The following is a 23,997-nucleotide window of genomic DNA, read 5'->3' on the forward strand; positions in this document are numbered from 1 at the left end:
TATATATATATATGAATGTGTGTGTGTGTGTGTGTATTTGAGGTCTGACCCAGTTCTGCGGTACTGCAGAGATGAGTCATATTCCAGTGCTAAAGAAAGACAGCTGTGCAGACGCATTCGCCTGTGGGTTCTTGTTTGGACCACCGCAGACACTTTCAGAATGGGACGGGTACCCCCTTTCTAACATGTCCATATTTCTAATGAAAAATCTTACCACAAGTGTCTACATTATATTTATGTTTATATATAAACAGTTTAACGTATGGATGATTTAGACCAGAAATGGAAGGAAAATCAGTCAAGTAATGTTACTATTGTTAATATTACTCTAAAATGGGGAATATATTGTAATAAACAAGAATTATTGGGTTTCACTAGGGGCGTATTTGCATTTCTGATCTCTCCTTCTGCTCTAAATCACTTAATTTTCCATGATTTTGCTTTATTTATTTATTATTTTTCGTCCTAATCTCTTCCTCATTCTTCTGTTGTTTCTTCTGCTCCCACCTTTTCATCTTCCTCCACTTGCCCTAAATTACTCGAATCCGTCTCTTCTCTCATTCTCTTTTCGTTTACCTCTCGCTCTTATCCATCTCTTCCCCTCCTTCATCGTGTCCCTCTTTTCCTCATCTCTCACCCTGCGTGTCTGATTAGATGTGACGGGGCACTGACCCAGCTTTCACACGTTAGATTAAAGGACCATAGTGCGGAGTTAAAAATATCCAACGCACACAAGCTGGCAAAGCCTGGGAGATCAACCCCGGGGCCAGTGCCATCTGCTCCCATGAGACAACCGGAGAAAGAGGAAGGAAGAAATGCTGAGCGGATTGACTTGTCTCTGAATGACAATATACATCCAAGTTTGGGAAATATTACATAGAAAGACAAGTTTATGTAAATAAATATGTAAAAAGTCATAGGAGAGAAAAGTTTGGTAGGAGGAACAAAACTTGAGAGACAAAAATGTGAAGGATGAGAAAAACATGATCAAATAAGTTTCCCTCTTAAATATCAGGCACAAAAGTGGAACAAAGACTCACCACGCCTTCCTCAGCCGGAGCATTGTCACCAACGACCAGCATGACTGGGCACCTGCAAGAAAGAGATTTCAGAATTCTGTCTTATCACACAGGCATATGTAACTGAGACTAATCATATTCTAATGAACGTAGATCTTACCTCAGGGTCTTAGCATTTAGCACAGAGCCACTGCGGTTCATTTCCAAATCCCTGCGGCTGTGGAAAAAAAGAAAATTCTCATTTTAAATCAAGTTATTATTCATATTATGAATAATTATTATTTTTTTTTTTTACAAAATATGCATTTTTATTCTACTCATGCATTACGTATAACATTTTATATATAAAAGAGGTAGTGGGCGGTTACCTGTTGTACATGTTCCAGAAGAGCTGTAGGTTGAATTGGTTGATGGTGTTATTGATCTGTTGGCGGTAAGTCTGGACCACTTCTGTGTTGCTCATAAGCTCTTCCTGTAATACAATGAATGTTACGTTGGCTAAATATTTAGCTTGAAAATTCAATTGAACATTTTAAAAATTTAATCTTTGATATGCATTTATTATTTTAAAATAAAAAAAGTAGCAAAAAAATATTTTTTTTTTTACATTAAATGTCCTTGAAATGAATGCATAAATTGTAATAAATTTTAAGCCTTGAAATGTATTTTTAAAGGTGACTGTATACTGTGTCTACAGTGAAACATAAGGAATGTAGATTAATATTGTACCTGGCTGAAGAGGTGGGCCAGGACAGTGTCTGGTAAAGTACTGGTGAGTCCTGACAATTTTGTGGCGGCCCAGTCGATCCATCCCTTCCCATTGGGGTCAATGTTGAGTAGAACCAGACCCTCCACAAGATCAGGGAAAATCAGCTACAAGTAGAGCACAACTGAATTGCATTGAATGTAAAATAAAAAAGCTTGACCAGCATACAGTAAAAGGCTGAGATTTACTAACCGCAAATTTGGCTAGGATGTAGGCACCAGCCCCCACTCCAATTCCAACAATGCTCTTGAAGCTAGGAATTTAAAGGAATGGATTATCATTAGATTACATTATCATCGCAGCCCATAATTTAGAGAATAATCCAACCACACTCACCCGAAGTGTTGCACCACACTAGGAAGCATCCCAGCTAGCTGATCCATGGTGGGATACTGATACCTAGGAATAACATGATAAAAAGAAGTATTATAGGCCTAAATGATTTCTCGAGTTCTTACATGGCTCTCTGGAATACTTGATTCTGATTGGTCAATCGGGGCATTCAACGCTTAGATATTCGCCATCTTGTAGTACACAGAAATGTTTACATAGTCCACTCATCCGTAACCGAAACCGGCGCTACTTTCATCAGACTCGCGCTCTTTTGTTTCATCCAAACGCAACTGGCGCCATCTTGTGTTTCAGTTATCGACTGTAATGAAAATCACTTCAGAGGACTAGTAATTTTACTGTATTGAAGCGGTGCTCGTCTTGTTGCTAGGCCGACACTTTTGTAAGATTTTAAGGTAAGATTTTAACATAGTTTCTACTCAAATCAATATTTCATGGCCATGTAATAATTTATTTGGTAAATAGCCTTGTTATAAGTGCAGTAATGCACAGCAGTCTTACAATTGTAGCTATAGGCCTATTATTGTTTTCTGACTGACTGTACATAGTCTACCACGCTGTAAAAAAATTAAAAGTTCTAATGGTTTTGACTACACATAGACCTATACCAACTCTTAACAATTAAAAATGTTTTTGGGCCATATTCTATTAGTAGTTTTAACATGCCACCAGTAGAAGGCAACAAATGACCAGAGACCATAAAATACAATCCATTAACCTTTTTCCTTACATATCCTGTAAAATGGCAAATACTGGTGTACGCATGTATATTCATGTGTGTGTTCATCGTACCCTTGTGGCATCTGTGGGGCACCAATGTGCTGGCCTGGGGCATCTACATGGCACACCACAAAATGCTTAGTGATCTCCTGCATGTCTTCATTGTGGAAGAAGGTGTTGAAGCACAGCTTGTCTGCTCAGAGAAAGAGAGCGAGACATAGTAAAAACAAAAACATGTGTTGCTACCTTGGTAAAATGATATCAGATGGTACAGAATGAATATCATGTTTAATACGATGTTCGTGGTATTTACATGGTACTTCTCCAACAACAATATATTGTACATTGTTATCCCAGATTCCATTGGATCTCCTTTCGTAACATCATACATTATATAACATTACTGATTATAAAAGAACACTTCAAATTTGGGGCAGTTCTGTAAATTGCGTTCTCTGTCCGCTCATCTCTCATGCCAGAATCTTTGGCCTACTTAGATCATGAAATAAAGAAACAAAACAACTTCAGTGTTCTAGTTAACTGCTCAAGCGGCACTAACAACTCATTTTAATTCATGCCATCTCCCTAATCATCATCAAATGGTGTTTTGGCAGGTCTTCAAGCTATTTAAAGGAAAACATCACCCAAAACATTGACTCATCCTTATGTCGTTTCAAACCCATATGTTGTTACCTATTCCATGGCGTACAAAAGTAGAAATTTTGGACGCCGCTCATATAACTTGTGTCCTGCAGAATCTAAAATAAAATCTAAAATAAAATGACCTTTCTCATGGTCTTGAACCAAAAAAGACTTGCCGATTTAAAGGTGCTGCATTGTGGCATGAATCATATCCAAGCATATCATACTTACCCTGTAGTAAGTGACCCAATTTTTTCCCCATTGCCTCCCAGCTGTATTGCTCACTTTGCATTTTTATATAGGCCAGTGTCTCCTTTCGGTGGTCTGTGTTACTCGCTTGCTCTCTCTCTCGCTCACTGAGTCATGCTTTGTGATGGAGGATGGCCATGCATACTAATACATGTATCCGCAGCGGAGTCAGAGCTACTCTATGCCGCAGTGCTGACCTTCCCCGCTCCCCTCCCCATCACTGCATGATGGGTATGTTTTTGTGACCTACATATTTCTCTCTCATGTGCTCGCACTGCATAGGAATAAGAACCAGCAGACAATAACACACTTCAGGGCGAGATAATGTGGAATGGATAGATAGAGGGAGGAGGAGATTAGGAGGAAAGACGAAGGAAAAAAGGAGAAGTAGAGGAAAGGAAAGCCATGCTGTGAGTGATGAGAAGAGATCTCGGCCAAGGTTATGAGTCATTTAATTCCATCACATTGACAGAATGTGGAATTTAATATCAAGGTCAATAGCAACTCGGCCGCTTTTGTTCTGCTGACCCATAAATGGATCTAATGTTCCTTATCAAGCCATAGATTAAATTCCTATAATTCACATTGAGTACAAACGTTATTCTTGATTAGACATTCATTCTTCTTTAATATAACTGCAAGTAAAAAAGTAGCTACAATAAACAAATGATTAAAATTCTTATATGTACTAACTGTATAATATTAATTATTAACAGTGTTTATATATATATATATATATATATAAAACTAAATTATTATATTTAATATATTTTTCTTATATTTAACCCTTAATATATTTATTTACATATATAAAAATTTGTATACATCATAAATTTATATATAACTTACTAATTCAACTAACCTATTATAAATTGATATAAATACATCATATTTTAATAAATACATTATATATATTACATACATTTAATATATGTGTGTGTGTGTGTGTGTAATTTATGTAATATGTAATTTTTATAATGTAATAAATTCTGTATCAAATTGATATAAATACATCAGTTTTTAATAATTATATATATTACATATATTTTATATACATTGGCCTATGTATGTGTGTGTGTGTGTGTGTGTGTGTGTGTATATATCTATATATATAAAATGTATGTAATATGTAATTTATATAATGTAGTAAAAAATAAATACATAAGCTGAAGCTCACGTTCAAGCTACTAACCTCCAAGAGTAGCCATATTTGTAAATAATATAAGTAAATATAAATATATATATAATAAAAAATACATTGGTTATTTTAAATAAACACATTATTTATATTATATAAATAATCAATATATTTGATATATTAATGTAAATATAACTATAAAATACAAAAACTATAAGCTCAAGTTCAAGCTAGTATGTAGTATGCACTAATCTCCAAGAGAGCCATGTTTGTAAATATTATAAGTATTATAAATCAATATAATATAAATACAAATGTATATAATATAAATAAAAAATATAACTTTAAATATATATATATATATATAAAAAATAGGATAAAGCTAGTTTGTGCTCCTAATCTCCAAGCCATAACTGCATTTGCCTTTTTTTGTTATAATTTTAATTTTTTTGGTGTACTCCCCCGCTTTGTGCGGACTTTGTGCTTCAGTTTTTGCTCCATCACATATGTGGTGCTGAGATCACCTGCCACCTGAGATCAGCTTCGTCTCACACTGCATGCAATCTGTTAACAGAACTGATAAACTGCAGTCAGCTGGACTCCAAATTACAGCTCTGATCACAGCCCACACACATCACTTCCAGAGGGCTGCTCTTTAAACATGCACATATGCAAAAGTACACACACTAATACACAACTATCTCTTGTTGGTTATGAAGATGGGGAAATTAACTCCAGATCAATGCTTGGAGACAGATGGTCTACCAAGATAGAAATCGTGCAGTGCATGTTGCTTGGGGTATTGGTAGCAGTTTACCTTGGTACACAGGTATACACACACACACAAACTCTATTTACTTACGGTTGAGCCCAACATCATGGTAGGTCAGGATAGCTGGCTTGTTGCCCTTGGGAGCCCCGCGGATCACGACGTGCAACATCCCATAAGGGGTTTCAATGTCATGTTCCTACAACAACAGAAAAACAACAATTTCAGCAAACAGAAGGTCCAAGCCGGTCATGTCCTAATAACCAATGACCTGAAATGGATCTCTTGAGAGGCCTGGATTGTATATAACATCTAAACAGTAGTTGAGTCAAAATCTGCTAAGGAGTAATAAAATAAAAACAACTCTGTGCATCAAAACCGCTCCTTTTCTGGTAAAATACTTTTTTTTTCAAAAATAAATGAATTTGCGACAGCTGAATGTAACATTTTGTCTGTCAAAAAACGCAACACACAGTAGTATTTACAAGAAGTAGCGGTCCAGGGGGAGTACACGCATTACCTGGAAAACCCACACTACCAGATACTTTGACTACATCATCACTTTCCGAGAAGCCTGAGCGGCTTCAACATGCTGTCTGTCAGAGGCTGTAACATACCTAATACATAACGCACGTGAGAACAAATTTGTTCCTCACCCACTGAAATTGACAGATTTTTTTTGATGGATGTAGATATCAAAAGATTAAAGCAATTATCAAAGAATATTTTCCAATAAAAGATTATACATTTTTACATAATTTGTTACACTTAATTACTCCTTAGCAGATTTTGACTTACAACAATCAACTACTTTCAATGGGTAAAGAAAAAAAATCTATTTAATCAAGAGTGGCAAAAGTTAAAAACAAGACTAATTAATATCTCATTAAGCATCTCTGATCCCAGATTCACTGCACACGGTCATGTAACACACTTTTAATTGCCTGTTCCAAAGGCATTTTAATCTTAAACTGACCCACATTTAGTCTAAGACTTTATTCCGAGCGGAGGAGTGATGGAGGTATGTATGTGTGCATGTTGTTTTTCTTGTCCTGAAGACTATTTCAGCATCTCTAGCTTTCCAGTGTTAAGCACAAATCCTAGCAGACACCTCGCAGGCAGCCCACTTCTGAGCTTAACGCAGAGCCACAGAGAGACGGAAAATAAATCTCCCGTGGGGTTTAAACCCCTGTCACTTGGTGTTTTTGATGCTGGAAAAACCATGGAAGGTCAGGGCAGATGCAACGGTCTTTGTGTGTGGGTTTAGGACAGCTGTTTGTGTCCCTCTGTGTTTAGATCGAGATCAAATCTTGTGACAGCTGTCACTGTGCAGCTAAATGTTGAGCATGTTTTCTAGGGAGATAATATGCAACAAACACTGACAGGATAAACAGGAAATTTGACCTAGATTCAACAATATTATGCAAATATGGGGCAGAAAATAGTAAAGCTGTTCATCATCTCTAATGAAAATCTCTCGTCGCTGCTCATTTTTAATTCTCAAGGTCACACAACTGACCTTGTATGAAGATTTTTATGATTAGATTGCAGACATAAGATTTATCATCAGCACCGCATGCACAAACACACATTTCTGAACACTCTCCAGGTTACTGCAGCGGTACATCAGAGTGCACGTAGCACACCTGTCAGTGTGTTAGTGTGTCAGTGCAAATGGCCACCTCATGACTGGACATTTCTGCACAACACAGAATTCTAAACACACTTTTTAAAGATGGATCATTTATTGCTCTATATCTTTTTCTCTCTCTTTTTTTTTTGGTCGAAATTTCTTTTTTTTCTTTTTTTTACTGATCATTTTATTATAATTATTTTTTGTAATAATTATTTTTATTAAATGTTATGAAGTTTTTTTTTGTTGTTTTTTAATAAGATGCTGCTTTGTTTATGATGTTTTAGTACAATAATTAGCTACTGTAAATTAAAATAATCATAGATTATCATCAAATAATAATAATTACCCATCAAGAAAATGTGCAATGTAATTATTCCACAATTACCAGATCAGTAGGTCAATTCTTTAGAAAAATATTACTATTTTATTATAATATTTTCTATTAAATATTATGGCACTTTTTTACATTTAGAGGATGCTGATTTATTTTTGATGATTTTAGTATAATAATTAGCTGTTATAAATAAAAATAATTTGATATCATAATAGAATGATAATAATTAGCCATCAGGAACTGTAAATGTGCAATGGAATTGTTTCGCAATTACCAGTTCAGTCTAGTCATTTCTGACCACAATGCAAATCAGTAGCAATTTATTTAACCAAACAAGTAATAATTATTATATAGTGTACAAATTATTATTACAAAAGCATTGTCTCTCACACACTATATTTACATTCCTGTAATCATGGATATCCCACTCACCCCATCCCAGCACTCCGGCATGGCTGCTTACAGATTGTGTACGCTTGCTTAAAGGCGTATATTTGAGCAGGAAGAAGACAAGGTCCTCTCCGGGAAATCAGACTTGGATGCAGGCAACCAGAGAGATGCTGCGGTTGCTACGGCGTCTCTTTGTCTCTCCTCGTTCTGGTCAGGGTAGTTTTGCAGTGCTGCTGCCCCTCCCCCGACACAATTTCATACCCCACCCCTGTCCTCTCATTGGCTGTCCACAAAAATGGCTGCCTGTTATTGGCTGGGCTTTGTGGCACTCTAAATCTGTTGTGTTCTGTCTGGATTTGTCCCATATTTGCAATCTTTATCTTCTGCATGCCTATAATGGCCTTTAATATAGATATTTTATCATTTTATTGCACTTTAGCAGCTTGGTTTTCTTGGTTTTCTATGAATAGAGGGTTTGTGTCATTGTTTACGATTAACTGCATGTTTAAATGCTTCTGCATAAGGTTATTTATCATTCGAATATTATTATTAGACAAAAACACAACACACACACCGAAACGGGCCAGGTCAAAGGTCAGTGACAATTTCATGGCAAGGCTCTTGCATGAGTTGTGTATGTGACAGTAAGTGTCTGTGTACGTGCACTCCAACATGTACACGAGGTACATGGCCCACTTTTGAGACAAGGATGTATTTACATGTGCTGTATTCTGTTGTAAACTACCTCTCTATGAATTTTCAATCTGCATTTTCTGTCTAAGAGGACCATGCTGACTCAAATGCATCTTTTGAGTTTTCTCTTTGGACATGGAAGATTCATCTCTTTGTGGCAGACTTGACTTTTGTCACCTCGCTTAAACGCACAACCTCTATCTCCCTCTCTCAATTGCAGATCTCATGCACTGTGTAAATACAGTTGCATTGTCATTGTCATAAAAGGATGGACTCCACCCTTCACATCAAACCATACACATTTGCACATAAATGTTAACAGGTTTAGTGCTTAATCTAATGTAACAGGCATTTTTAGTTCACGAACAAAGTAAATGTAGAAATCATCATTTAAAAAAAAGACTTTTAATTGGTCTTTTATTAGCCTTGAGTGCCTTATTGTTATTATGAAATGGTTACTGCCCATCCCAATATGTATAAACAGTACAAAACTGATAGACTGTACCTTGAATGCACTGTAGGTTGCGTAAATGCGTCACAAAAATTTTATCTTTAATCTTTTGAGGTTGAATTCTCGTTCTAAAATATTATTATATATTATTGTATCTAATGTATTTTATAACCAAAATTTAAATTTGGGAAAAAAAATGCATTTCTGTTAGTCATGACTTTTGAAAATTTGCTTTTTAACATGCAGCTAATTTTTTTAACAATGATATTACTGCAATTTATACCTAGGCCAACATATTTTGGGGGTTTTAGTATGGCTGTCTGGAATGCTATATTGAACAAGCGGACTGTATTGCCAAATCTGATTTATAATGTCACATTTCATTTTTCTTTGTTGGCATTAGGTAACGTATTGCGCTAGCAAACACCTATTTAATTATCTGTTCTCCATCACAATTAAAAACTCTCACTTGATGAGCGTGCGGCTTACAAGTCCTATCATCTCCAGCCCTCTCCGCTGTTTGGATTTCTCACTGTTTTATTCAAATTCTTCTCTCTGTGATTTAGGCCTATTTCTGTCAGAGGTGTGAAGAGATGATGCAAACCGTGAGACAGCGACAAAACTAAGGTGATAAAGTTCTTATACCTCAACTTTTATCTCCGTAGTTTGACTTCAATTACAATTTGATCTCTGTAACTCAGTGTAACTCTTAGAGCACATTAAAAGCTGAAAGAAACTCAATATAATTTATGAATTATTATATTATATTATATTATATTATATTACATTGGTGCACATAGAAATTTATTACAAATTTATTAGGTTGGATGTCATGTTGACAGTTAAACTACCAGTTGTAACCAACAGGCTGGTACTACAAGTTGCTGTTAGTGCTCTGAATAGGATATTGATTGAAACTCAGGAGGTCATAGCAGCGCCATGTTTTTCATTCTCTCTCACGCTCTCTCATTAACTGTAATTGTTAGCACATTCCACTCTCAAGCCAAGACAAACAAACAATACGTCTTTAATCATCAAACGGAAAAAAGGAATAATGAGGCTATGTCGGCCTCATTATCATTAGTAAAATCTTAAGTCAATATCAAAAATGCAAAAGGAAGATTCACAATACCTTCCAATCTCCTTCTGCCACAAAGGTCTCACAGTTTTCCTGCAGGAACACAAAAGGTCAGGTTCATCAAAGCCAAAGCACATTCGTTTAATATGCTATCAGAATCAAATAAGCAGCAACTGGAGCAACACTCTGCAAGGTCCCGCCAGCGAGGAAAGGGTTTCTGTGATGGAAACCTTTACTTGAGCTGTTGTTTCTAGAACATTGAGGTTTTTGTCTAGGGTGTAAAATGTACTGAGAAATTATACTTAAATTAAAGAACAGATATCAACATTTTACTCAAATGTCAAAGTATCCAGCCAAAAACATTTAGAGTGAAACCAAAAAGTTTCTCAAATGTATTTGTTCAATTTAGAAGCAAATTTTGAAATTAAATTTGAAATTGACTGGATTTTCAAGAGGAAATTATAAAGTGGAATCTAGATTTACATCATGATGACCAGTGATATACTTTTTAAGGAGTATTAAAGTATTTTTTTTTCTATAAGAAACGCTGCAGCTATTTATTTTATACTGAGTAAAGTAAACATACCCTAAAATAATACTGCATACAATAATAAAGTATAATTACTCAAGTACTTTACACCCCTTGTTGTTGTTTCACTAGGCATGATTGGTTAGCATGTGGGTGGCTTAGCTGGCTTCAGATCAGCAGCTATTTGTGGAAAGATAAAACATGCAAGCTGAGCTTGCTTCAGTGCTGATATGAGGCCTGTTTAACTCCATTATACATTTAAGTATAATGGTTAGCATTTTAATGGCCTGAGCTGGTCCAACACCAGTATTAATGAGTAAAGACACTGTTAAGAACACAATGTGCTATGGGAAAAAAAGGTGAAATGAGTACAAAACACAGTTGTTAAAAGAACAGCTTGAAAACAGGACAACATCTCCTTGCCAGACAACTGTATCACAATACAGTCACCATAGGAATAACATTAAAAACCTTCTCATTCTTCTGAAAAGGTGAGGAAACATGAGATAGCACACTCTACGTAGGATAAAAACAAAGCATCCATTTTGGAAAAGCAAGTATCACTTATAATGTGATTATTGTGCAGATTGGCAGAAGCAGGAAGAAACCCACAAACCTAAAGAAAGAGGTTAGTGCATGCAGTTTGAGCTGTTGGCAAGCTGAGAAGCAAAAGCAGTTTTAATGTCGGACCAGCAGGTGTCACTCCTTTTCATTGAAACTCTAATGCAGTACTTTCGAGAGTGCAAAAGGGGGCAGCCTTATGGGTAAATAACAGTGTGCTGATTTCTTCTTGAGGAACTGAAATTTATGACACTGTAGTATATAAAGCTTTCTTCACATTGTGCATAAAGCTGATTTGTGTTTCAAATCCCATCTTAAGCAATGCCATTTTGCATCCACAGTCAGAAGCCAGCATATCTACATAGATTGCCATAGTAATGATATAGGTGTTAGCACAATACTAAACAAGAGTCTGTGTGGAAAGAACTGAATTTTGCCTGTGCTCATGTCCATCATGATATCTTGCTATCATGGCAACATATTCAGAGCCATTACTGTACACATTTAATCATATGTTTTGTTCAAAATCACTCACTTGCTCTTGTTCACTTTATGAATGCCATATGTTAACATAAGTGATTGTATTCACACACAGCTATTGACATTTCTAAGCTTTTCATATGACGTTACAATCATGTTGCAATAAATATCCAACAAAAACCTTAAAGGGATAGTTCACCCAAAAATTAAAATTCTGTCATTAATTACTCACCCTCATGTTGTTCCAAACCCATAAGACTTTAATTCATCTTCGGATCATAAATGAAGATATTTTTGATGAAATCCGAGAGCTTTCTGCCTCTCCATAGACCGCAACGCAACTACTATGTTCAAGGCCTTGAAAGGTACTAAGGACATCGTTAAATTAGTCCATGTGACATCAGTGGTTCAACCGTAATTTTATGAAGCTACGAGAATACATTTTGTGTGCAAAGAAACCAAAAATAACATGCATCTTGGCACTCTTGTGAACGTGCATCGAACGTAACCTAGAGACGTTTTCTTTGCACAAAAAACGTATTCTCGTAGCTTCATAAAATTAAGGTTGAACCACTGATGTCACATGGGCTATTTTAACAATGTCCTTACAACCTTTCTGGGCCTTGAACGTGGTAGTTGTGTTGTTGTCTATGCAAGGTCAGAAAGCTCTCGGATTTCATCAACAATATTCTAATTTGTGTTACGAAGATGAACGAAGAAGCTGAAAGACAAAGCTAAAGACAAACCTGTGACTTGTTGATGTTTTTTTTTTTTATACTATTATCATGTGCAAAGCAATTAGCTTAAGAATATAATAATAAAAAAATATAAAATAAAATAAAAATAGTAATAATAAAATGACACAGGTAATCCACTGATCGTTGTTTAAAATTGTGCTAATGCTAATTAGCAGTGTGTTTGAATATAAACATTGTACCAAAAAGAACATTTCTATGTTGCACACGTCACAATTTAAAATCTGTAATTTTCCCCAAATAAGACAGCATGTGAAACTGTGAATGGGTTTTTTGGTAGAGACTTGTGGAGAGAGAAAATATCAGGCCTTGTTTGGTCTTTTCTAACAGAGCTGCATCTAAAGTAACAAAGGACTTGAGAGAAATTAGTATCTTTTAGTTGGAAACGTGGACGTGCTCTGTGCGGTAATCAGCCTACCGGGAAGTACCCGCTGGTCCGACGGCGTGTCAGGCCGAGCCAGTGTCGGGCGATGGCATGCCAGCGTTTTGGGGGACGAGCCGTGGGGGGGGAGGGTGTAGCACAGGGCAGCGCGTGCACACACTGTCCTTTAGCCTGCCACGTTACACACAGACACAAACACTAGTTACAGCAAACTACAGTAGACAGTGCCCTCAATAGGACCGGAGGACAATGCTTTGGTGGCGGAGGTGAGAAGCTGAAGAAAAAATTATGAAATGCATAAAAGTTACTGTGTGATATGTGGGGAATATAAGCAGCAGATACAATATCCACGCAACAAGCGAGTTTTTATAATCTTTTTACAGATTACACTTAGCAGTTCGACAAAATGTTCTAGAGCTGAACATGAATGGAAAAATATTAATTTCTAGATTTTTTATGCTGAGAAAATACACATTTTTCATTTCTAGTTCATGACATCAACTAAAGTGAACATATATAACTTTATTGTTACGTGTTACCAAGAATTTATAAAATTCCTGGCCTGGAAAATCAAAATTTAAATTTAAAACAGTGCATTTTATTGATTGTCGACATTGATTTAATCAGATAAGGATTCGAAATTACAGTAGGTTGCATCATTAATCAGTGGATTTCAGATGTACTAGCATCACTCAAATGTCTATTATTAATTGTGCTCTGATGAATATAGAAAGTAGTTCACCCCTTGTTGTCCAGTGTCCTAAATGTCCTGATATTTTAAAGACATTTATTTTTACTAGCATTAAAGACATATCATGCTTTTCATTTCACATTAGCTTAACACAGATGTGTGGATTAAGATGAAATGTGGTATTTGGTAAGCATAGATAAATCCTTTATCATGCACACACACTCATCCAATTTTTTGTTCTCTTGCCTAAAAACAGGGGGCCATTCTTAACTGGTCTACTATATTTAGCCATGCACACACACACACACACACACACACACACTCACCATCTCTGTTTCCTGTCCCCTGGATTCTGGCAGTAACGGTTTCTCTTCAGTGAACTGCTGATCCTTCATGCCAGCCATCCTGGAGAGCAACCTGCAATCACCATGGCAACACACACACCTGAGATTAACAAGGCTATTCGACAGCAAACCAAAATCTAATCAAATCCGCCTGGTGCTCCAATATTGAAATATTACCTACACCACTCAAATCTTGTATACAGTCCCTGCTGGGGGAAAAAATCAGATCATACCAGCTTAAAGACCCAATGATATCAAAATTGTAGTTCCTCATGATATCTAAATTGTAGTTTTGTGGCTTTTATTCCATGTCTGTTCGCTTTGAGATCATCTATATTATAGAGTATTCAAAAATGTTGACTAAATTAACTTTAATCAGATATACGCATTTAAAATGGACAGAATTTCTCTAACCGAAAACAGACCACAAATGTTGATGACTCATCCTGCACTACAGATTTTTGTCCAATCAGATGTTCTCTAGAATCCAAATGTCCCTCCACCTTATACCACCTGCAACAAATTAACAAGTGCATATGTTAATGGCTGAGACATAACCTCTTCAATATGTCCTGCCCAAACTTCCTGTTTCAATAGGAAATATGTAACAACTGCGCTTGTTAAACAATTTCCCAGGGGTCTTTATGGTGGTAAAGCTGGTCAAGGTGTGTTTTGGAACATACAGTAGCTAAGTTGGTGGGGACTAGGTTGATACCAGCTAACCATGGATGTGTCTCTTTCCACTCCCTAGTTCTCTATGGAAAGAATCAGTATATTATAAACACGATTTCGGGCACTAGCAAGAACCTTGATCCAATAAACATTAGGATACTAATGACTCAATTACATGCAACATGATTATGACATCATGCATTTAACATATCAGCAACATTACTGGTCTGATGGCTTGAAGGACTGAAGAAGACAACATTTTCATACACTGCAGTAGCTTATGCTTTCATTCATGAATGAATGTTTCAGTACACTGGAATGTCTTATGGTCTGTGTGCACACCAACAGCGAAGCAAATATTCACATCACATTATCGCACTAGATTACTGGCGGAAATTTTTCAACTTGCGTAGAAGACGCGTTTGAGGCGTATATCGCGCATTTGTGTCAAATGCGTCACCCGCAATTGCACTGACTTTGTATGTAATCTACTCACGTGAATAATTACATTTGCTTTTGGTGTGCACACACCATAAGGAATGGCTGGCTACCTGAGCAGTGTACTAATTACAGAACTAGGGAGCGGATAAAGACACACCCCATGTAAAACCAGCTACCATCAGAAGTTGGTTTTAACTGCATTTTTTTCAGCAGGCGTGCTAATCTGGCTCCAAATAATTTAAAACTACATGTGGTTATGGGGTTTTGTGGACTTAAAATGAGGTGGCATTGTGAACATGGCTTGAATGTTGTTTGGTGGTTAGGTTCACGATGACACAAAAAGGCACAGACTTGTCAGTCTCCAGGAGCACATGGCCAATTGTGACATTAGCTCTCAGGTTGTCAAGGCATCTGTTGATGGATGAGACAATGTACTTTTCCATTAGATTCTTATTAAACATCAGCTGTGCAGCTGAAGGTAGTCGTCTCATGGGAGCTCTGTCAGTGTCAACTGATATTTCGATAACACAATGCCAAGCTAACAAACACCTCCACAGCCTACTGCTAACTCTATTGGACTCTAATAGTTCTGCAAACACATGCGTATGTAGATGAAGATTATGACGCATGCCGTTATTTACAACTTTAATGGAAATATTGCTAGTGTAATCATTTAGGCTAAGCAAGTCGTTAGCATGTTTTAGTAGCATTTCTGAACATCTAACGTTCCTGCCATCCAAGTGCTGTGAAAACGAGTAAACAAGAACATGAATGAGAAATAATAAGGAAAAACAACCTCATCAAATATTAGTGCAGATTGTTGCCACTTTTACTCAAGAGCGGACAGAACACTTTGATATATCATTCTCTTGGAAGAGTCGCACAATAACTGGGTTTAATTCAGAACACAAGTCAACCGAAAAGTCATTCCACTCTTATTTCCTGTCAGTGCCAAGAGCTGCATGAATCTGGAATCATGGGCAGTGTAAATCAAACCCTCAGATGTGAACGGATAGAATGATTCAGAGCCCTGCAGGGAATTATTATTTTGGTTGCATAACACCTCCCATTAGGTGATTATAACGAGGTCTAGACATGACCACAATACTCTCAATTGGCCTCTCTTTCTCCCTCCCTTTCCTCTCTGTCACGATCTCTCCGTTGATCTATCTTGCCTTCCCGCCTCCCCCACATGTACTGACCTTTCTCAGATCATTATTATAATCATTAGTGCTCTGTTTTGCTACACCATAATAGAAAAACATTTTTACTCTTTCTAAACAGAACGTGAGTGGTGCTTGCCAGTGCTTCCACGCAGCCATAATTGCTATGTAGTTTCTATGGTGTTCTGGTTGTTTTTGAGCTTGTTGCATGTGGTCGTTGACTAGCCCAAGTCAACCGGGTCCAGCCTAAGTCTCTATGAAATTCTTGTTACTAGATAAGTCTAGTAGCTTATAAAGGTAATACTACACCTCTCCACAACAAGCTGCACAATTTAAGGCGGGAGTTACATGCCAAAGTTTAATACTGAGGACTGATTTGTTCATATCTCTAAACCCAAGTATGAGCAATAGTAATAACTACCTTAGCATGTACCAATAACTAATTATTGACTAAACACTGACTGGTTTTTGGATTGTGTGGGTAAAGATAAATAATTTGGATCCATGATATTTAAAAGTGTATAAATATAACAGCTAATTCATGATCATCAATATTAATATCATCCTATACTAAAATTACAGCATAAAGAACAAATAAATTCATTCATGTCAAATATCAACCTGTAACCCTTCTTGTTTGCAGAGATTTATTTTTGTGGGTTCTGTACCCCGTCAGTGTTGCCATGGTAACTTCTAGTAATGCCAGTAGACGCCCCTGCAATCTTCAGGGAGTTGGATAACCTTTATCTTTCCTTCTTTATCCTTTTCGACAGCATCACTGCTAGTCCTAACTGCAGTACTAGAAAAACAGAGAGTTTGGAGTCACCAAGATAATGTGTTAACTCTCAGACATGTTGAATCTAAATAGAGTTCATGTATTGAGCAGGCGACATCAGTCAGAGCTTTTTTGACCCTGTTCAGTGACAAAAAAAAAAGTGTGCATACAAGAATATGACACTGGAAAGACCATTGGAGTATTCTGTCAGACACCAAATCAATAGATATGCTCAAAGGCAAGGGTCTGACCTAATATACAGAATCCCAATCAATACTTGGAAACTGGGTTAGGGCAATGTATCTATGGCAAACTAAATCTATGGCGAATGGCTTTAGAATAATCTAAAATCATTCTCTGAACGCAAAACAGAAGTCAAGCGTCAAGAAGCTGAGCAGTACAGTCTCCTTGGCATCTCTATTAGGTTATACAAGTGATCAAAGTTTTAATTAGCCATTTGGATGCTAACATCATCGAGGTAAATAAAAAGAACATGGCTGCATAAGCAAGGTGTAGAGAGTGCTAAGTACCACCCACATGCTGGCAGAATCAAATATACCAGGAAATAAAAATAAATAATGCCATTGTGGAAGTATGGGAGAAATCAGTGGAAGACCTGAGCTGTTGTAGTTTTTACAAAGCACCTGTTGCTGCCTGGAAAAAGTCAAATGTCAAGACAAATACAGTATCTTCCTTTTACGCTTATTGAAAACTGGCTTCATTGCTGAGTTAGTTTTCTCTGTGTTTTTATAGAATGAATGATCTTCTTGTTCTTCTAATGTGTATATTTCACTCATGTCCAATATTCTTATAAAGATCCACTTTATAAGGTCAAATGTTGAGGGTTATGGAAAACGAAACATGTTCAGCAAAAAAAAAAAAAAAAAAAAAGCTCAAATGGGCATAAAAACACAACTAGCTCACATAACCCTCACATTAAATAGACTGTTCCAGGAACTTCAGTCATAAGGCGCTTTCGCACCACGTAGTTCTAGGAACTAGCCAGCAGGGTGGTTCGTAGTTCTAGAGAACCAATTTCCCCCTCAGGTCGTTTTCCTGGTTGCATTCGCACCGGCAGCAGCCGATAGTAACATCTTTATTTGCAGCATTTACAAACATCAACAACCGGTGAATGGAGGACACCACGTTCAAAGCTGTTTTTAATGTTTGTTGTGGGTTTCGTGATAATGGAAATAAATGCACGCGATTAAAAGAGCATGAAAATCTGGCTAAATCTCCAATGCAACTTGCAGTGTTATCATCGAGGCTGAGAAAATAACATGATGCTGCAGACAAAAGGTAAATACCGTTATCTCTGTTTTACATTTTCGTGGAGTAAATATGTTTACATGGCTTTTTAAAAATGCTGGGTAGCCGGTGTTTCATATGCGTTTGGCCAGTCACCATACACTGCGTCACTGATAGTTCCTATAGGACTGTTTTAGACCCTACTCTGAAGTAAGAGCTACATTAGTTCTTAGAACTAAATACGTTCCTAGTCCTTCCGGTGCAAACATGCCAAAAATCAGGAACTTCCGCCAATAGTTCTAGGAACTATGGAAAGGTTCCTCTAGTGCGAAAGCGACTATACACTAATGCACACCCTAGTCCAGGGGTAGGCAAGGTCGTTCCTAGAGAGCCGCAGTCCTGCAGAGTTCAGCTCCAACCCTGAAAACAAAACTCACCTGCCTATAGCCTTAGTAATCCTGAAGACATTGATTAGCTTCTTCAGGTGTGCTTGATTAGGGTTGGAGCTGAACTCTGCAGGACTGCGGCCCTAGTCCATTAAACCTGTGTATCTTAACTCGAGTCCTGAGGAGGTGGGAATAAAACATTCTGGGAAGTGAGTTCCAAGTACTGTATACAGACAGTACAATAACAGAATATGTCTTATATTAAAATCGAGATAAAAAAGCAGCTGTGGAACTCAAATAAACTTGTTGTAATCTCAACCCCTTAGAGAGCTCACTTCACACCTCCAGTGGGATTTTGGGTAACATCTGAAGGACCAGTCATGGCTATCTGGCTTTCAAAGACGCTCTGATAGTGTTGTACCACCAGAATCAACCATGTTTTCAACCCCTCACACTGCCTCTTGTCAGGAGCTGCCTAGTGCTATAAGCCAGGCTGACAGAAGGTGAGTTGGTATGTGGTCCTCAATAACGCCATTTTACCTTGGCTGAAAGTACAGTAACCTGGCCGAACCTTACCTTAAAACATATTTCTACTGTATGGATCAGTAGGAAACCAATCCTGAGATGTTAGGTGTGGTTTCCTTGAAATATTAATGGTTCCATTTTGATAAATAGCCTGCATCTAAAAGCTTTCATGAAGCAATATTTCGCCTCGGCCTGGGCATTTATCACAGATCAGAACAAAATACAATCAAGTCCATAATAGTTTTCTTTACTCATGTGCAGTCAAATTATTCATGGAGATTTTTCATTTATTGTAGTTCATTAACATGAAATTGGTGTCACATGGCTCAGTTGATTATAAGCTGCATTGGGGGCACTGGAGGTCAAGAACTGCAGAAGGCAATTCAAGATTTGAAGGACCCTCTTGAACAGAAAAACATCCAAAGTACAAAAGCCACCAAAACAGAACAATGGACATCAAGGTTGATATGCATCTTTGCATATGAACATTTATTTTCAGTATCAAAAAACACGTAGCTCAGGCAACAACTGATTGGAAGACATTCAAGACTTCATAATTCAGATTCTAATGTATATAGTGGACATGAGACTTACAATAAAGTATAAAATAATCTTTTTACATGAAATCAGCTTGAACATAAACCTACATGAACGGATTGTTCAGAGACTGAAGGCTGAAACAATAAACAGCTATTGGGCGATGAGTTATGAAGAATGATCTACGGCAGTAATGATGGTTATTGACACTTGACCTTGTTTGGCCATTGCCCAGTGATTGGTCGACAAATCAAGGTGTGATCATTATGTGGTCAGACACAGCAACGGGCCATGGATTTCACAAGCAAAGAGACAAACAAAAAATGAAGGGATGGATGCTAAAAAAAACGGAAAAGAAAGGCTACAACCTCGGTTACAGGCAGAACTACGTACATTGTCTGCAGCAGGCTCTGTGGAACCGTGCAGCTAGTCTTGGATGGGAAGTTCCAGAACAATCCAGGCCCCATCTATCAGTACAAAACAAGATCCATTTGTAATTCAGCTATACACAATATTCGGTATTCAGAAAACTCTCACAGTAAGTACGTTAAACTGGGCAATATATTGAGGAAGCCCCCTCCGAGTTGAGCTTCTGTACACTAATATGCAAACTTGTCCCAGGGCATGCCTCTTACAAAGAGATGCTTTATGAAAAGGTTCCAGACAATTCACAAAATCCTCTATAAATGACATTCTTTAAATAAATCTCAAGCCAGGAGAATATCTATTAAAGTAAAGCTAACATGCAGTTTATTGAAGAGCCTTTTCCATGCTCAGTGAAGGAACAGTACAACAATTCTAACAGGGAAGGCTTCCAGGCGGTATGGGTTTTGTACGAATGAGACAGAAAAGTTTCCAAGGCGTCTGTTGCATTGTTATATAATGTAGAAATGGGGGCATCTCGTTGTTGTCTTGCAGGGAAATTTAGCAAAAAGAAAAGAAAATGAATCAGCCTTGCGTCATGTTGCATCAGTATTGCCATCTTTTTTACAAGGCTGAATGAAAGATATCCATTATTTTCAATTACTCATTTTCAAAACCATGCCACATAATATCATTCATCTTTACAGCTGTAATCATCCCACAAATTAGTAATTGAAGTACCTGCTTGAATTTCCACCAACCTTTCAGTTACACAGACAAAATGTATTTCAGCTGCACACCATGTCGTCAACCAAGTGTGACAAAGGTGTGGCAGTTGCCATTAGCTGTAGAATAAAACTGTTTTATTTTAAACTCAACATAAATATTCTCATCTTAAGGCACGTGCTAACAACATCATCCATCACCCCTTTAAAACTGAAAGTGTCAAGACTTATAAGTCAGTTTATCCACCCTGGAAAGTTCCACGGCCCTCCTGGCCTCCTATGCAAGCTGGCACACAACCAGGCATACTGGCGTCAGATATTCTGTGAAGTGTTATTGAGATTAGGAAAACAAAAGCTCTGCTTATCTGTTATTGCACAGACCTGAATACTTCTCAGCACCACAGCAGATAGTATTACTCCAATGAACAGGAAAGGACACCTGTTAGTAGACTTACCCATAATTTAAGGGGTGGTCTGGATGGCCTGCGACTGGCTTGCTGTTTTTGGCAAAGCTTCCCTGTCTGACGCAGTTATTTTGCGGGGTTAATAAATTTAACCTGTCGACCTCCCATTCACGCCAATGCAGAGGCTGGAACTATGAAGTGTAGCTTATGACACAAGCGCTGTAATACTCGCATGAGGGACTCTAATGCTTCTCTTCAGATGGAGTCCCTCAAGGCCTTGTGTTGGGGCACTTTTTGATCTGATTGTATTTTCATATAGTACACCTTGTATCGAAAAACAACCAAGTATTTAACATGACCTAACAACAGAACAGAGTTCTCTTGAATGATCATTTTAATTTGTGCATCTTTGCAAAAATGACCACAATAACCAAAGAGATATTTCTTACCTCTGCTGAAGGACGTGTTCTGTTGTCGTCTTAAATGATTCTGATGTGTTTAGCCTCTTTTTGTTTGCTTGTGAGTGTGTTTCGGAGCGATGCTGTCTACCCAGTGAGAGCTATGCTGTGTGAATCTCTCTACCTCTGTTCCACCCTCCCTCATTCGCTCACTCTTCCCCTCCCTTCTTTTGCTCTGTAATAAACAGAGAACACGTGTCCTTTTGGATGATGCAGCCTGAGCCATACCAACAGATGAGAGTGAGACACAGGGAGGGAGAGAGTAAGAGCAATCACAGAGAAGGACAGAGGAGAGGGACACAAGGAGAGAGACAGAGAGATAGGAAATTGGATACAGGAGAGGAGTGAAAGAATAGCGAAGGGCAGACAGGAAGGAGGGAAGGAACCAAGGAGACAGAGAGGAGAAAGAAGTAGTGAGACAGGGATATTGAGTAAAGCCTGGAGGCTTAGAATGAAAGGCTGTCCAATTAGACCACAAGTGGTAGCTCTGTACAAACGATTCTTACACTTCAGGGGGAAGGCACACATTTGGCAGCATGAGCTTTTATCAAGTCAGCTTTTACTAGAAACTGTTCTCCCAAGATTATTAGCACATACTCATATACCCACCCAAACACTGCTATAACAAACCCACACATTTACTTATCACAGCATGAATCGAGGACACAGACACATACGCCCATGCAAGTATTGGTACAAAGCAGTTTTCTTCTTCTTTGTACTATTTTATAGCAATTTGCACTTTTCCCTGAAGACTACTTCTAATGTTAGTCAAGGATTCTTGCACTATAAACAGCTGTAATTAGGCATATTTTTCAGCCTCTCCCTAACTCTTGGAATTGTCTGTTTTTGCTACTATACCTCCTATAGCTAAATCGGCTTGTCTCAATGTACTAAGGAAGTCAAGGGTTCAAGACTGGTTAACATGGTTCAGTTAGCCAGTCCTGTTGGAAGATACTGTAACTACACCAATAAAAAAAAAAAAAATTAATGGTCATCAGAAGAAGCTGCATGACTGACTACATATTTTTGATGCAAACAAATTGATAAATGTTTGGGGTGGTGGTAATATTGACAATGATGATGATACTGATGGAGATGACTTAGGCTGCGTTTACACTTGGCATTAACATGCGGCCTGTATCTGGATGTTGTCCACATACACATTGAAAAGACAAGTGTAAACGCGCTTCTGATCGGAATGTTATCCAATCAGCGTGTCCTGGTCCAGAGTTAGTCGAGTACACATTGTGATCGGATCTCAGTGTAATGTAAATGCAATCCAGCCATCGTGTCTGCATTCGCAGGTCGACATCACGTAAAATGCCGCCACCTCTCTCCCGAACTGTCAAAAGAACAGAGCGCTAGTGAGACTTGTACATTTATTTTGATTTGTAAAATGTCCCGTGACTGAAAATAGTTTTCAAAAGAAAACCCACCACTTCAGGTCGACTTTGCACCGCAGACTTATTTAAATATTGCGTGGGAAATACAGATCCGATCTGTTATCTAGATCGAGAAGTCAGCTGATGTTGCCAAGTGTAAACGCGCCGTGTCCTGATTGACTGATGATCCGATCTGCTTGATCAGATCACGGTGAGTGCATGTTAATGCCAAGTGTAAACGCTGCCATAGAGTGTGATAATCACTTGTCATTTGCAAGACGCCAAGAGCATTGAATCATAGTAAATCAATATCCTAATTAACACAACCAAAGTATGGAAAAACTGTACCATGCCTTGTTTCCCCCTACGGTCTCACTGTCTTTAATATTTTTTTAATGTTGTACCAAGAGAAATGTTGCTGGCCAGTCTTACTCAGCCAAGTAGATTCAGGCTGGAAATTGTCAGCAATTTTGAAATTGCAATAAAACTTTCCCTGGCAATTCTGAGGGTCTTTTGCTGCTGGAAATTCCATATGACCCACTATGCAGCCAGAATCTAAATAAACTTTTCTTATTATCTTGTTGGCACAGTTGAAAAGTCAAGGGGGTAAAGGGAGCACATGCCAACCCATTAAGGTTACTCCATTTTAACCATTTAAAATCAAATGAAATATGCTTAGATTTGGTGACAGAATCAACCATGGCAGCCTCCTGTCAATATTTGAGAGAGATGTTAAAGCCGACCTACAGTATTTCAGCACACTTGTTGAGTTGACTGAATAAGAGATGTGATGTCATTAAAAATCAACTCGCATTATTCTGCTGCCTGACATATTCTTTGCTGAAGGCTGCTTTCTGCTCTTCAACTTAAAACTTGTTAATACACTAGCTCAAACCAGCCTCAAATTATTATGTTTAGCTTCATTGGGAATTATGGA

At 37.7% G+C, this 23,997-nt stretch overlaps 1 protein-coding gene across 6 annotated transcripts in view; it reads right to left on the reverse strand.

Moving 5' to 3' along the window:
• ndrg4 (NDRG family member 4) overlaps nucleotides 1-21,881 on the reverse strand; it is a 26,185-nt gene extending 4,304 nt beyond the window's left edge. Inside the window, exons 1-13 of one of the 6 annotated variants that reach the window (XM_016258313.1) lie at nucleotides 21,667-21,881; nucleotides 20,119-20,192; nucleotides 13,961-14,051; nucleotides 12,980-13,114; nucleotides 10,291-10,329; nucleotides 5,748-5,853; nucleotides 2,929-3,049; nucleotides 2,122-2,184; nucleotides 1,978-2,038; nucleotides 1,749-1,892; nucleotides 1,388-1,491; nucleotides 1,180-1,236; nucleotides 1,041-1,092 (exon numbers count right to left, since the gene is read on the reverse strand). In XM_016258313.1, the coding sequence (XP_016113799.1) occupies nucleotides 1,041-1,092; nucleotides 1,180-1,236; nucleotides 1,388-1,491; nucleotides 1,749-1,892; nucleotides 1,978-2,038; nucleotides 2,122-2,184; nucleotides 2,929-3,049; nucleotides 5,748-5,853; nucleotides 10,291-10,329; nucleotides 12,980-13,114; nucleotides 13,961-14,051; nucleotides 20,119-20,192 (1,047 nt within the window). In that variant the 5' untranslated portion in view covers nucleotides 21,667-21,881. Of the gene's footprint in view, nucleotides 1-1,040; nucleotides 1,093-1,179; nucleotides 1,237-1,387; nucleotides 1,492-1,748; nucleotides 1,893-1,977; nucleotides 2,039-2,121; nucleotides 2,185-2,928; nucleotides 3,050-5,747; nucleotides 5,854-8,056; nucleotides 8,480-10,290; nucleotides 10,330-12,979; nucleotides 13,115-13,960; nucleotides 14,052-20,118; nucleotides 20,193-21,666 lie in introns of those variants that run through there. The other 5 variants (XM_016258320.1, XM_016258327.1, XM_016258335.1 and 2 more) reach the window with 5 other exon arrangements.
• Nucleotides 21,882-23,997: the final 2,116 nt, after the last annotated feature.

This window comes from Sinocyclocheilus grahami, unplaced genomic scaffold, assembly GCF_001515645.1.
Source record: "Sinocyclocheilus grahami isolate Dianchi unplaced genomic scaffold, SAMN03320097.WGS_v1.1 scaffold30.1, whole genome shotgun sequence".
NCBI lineage: Eukaryota > Metazoa > Chordata > Actinopteri > Cypriniformes > Cyprinidae > Sinocyclocheilus > Sinocyclocheilus grahami.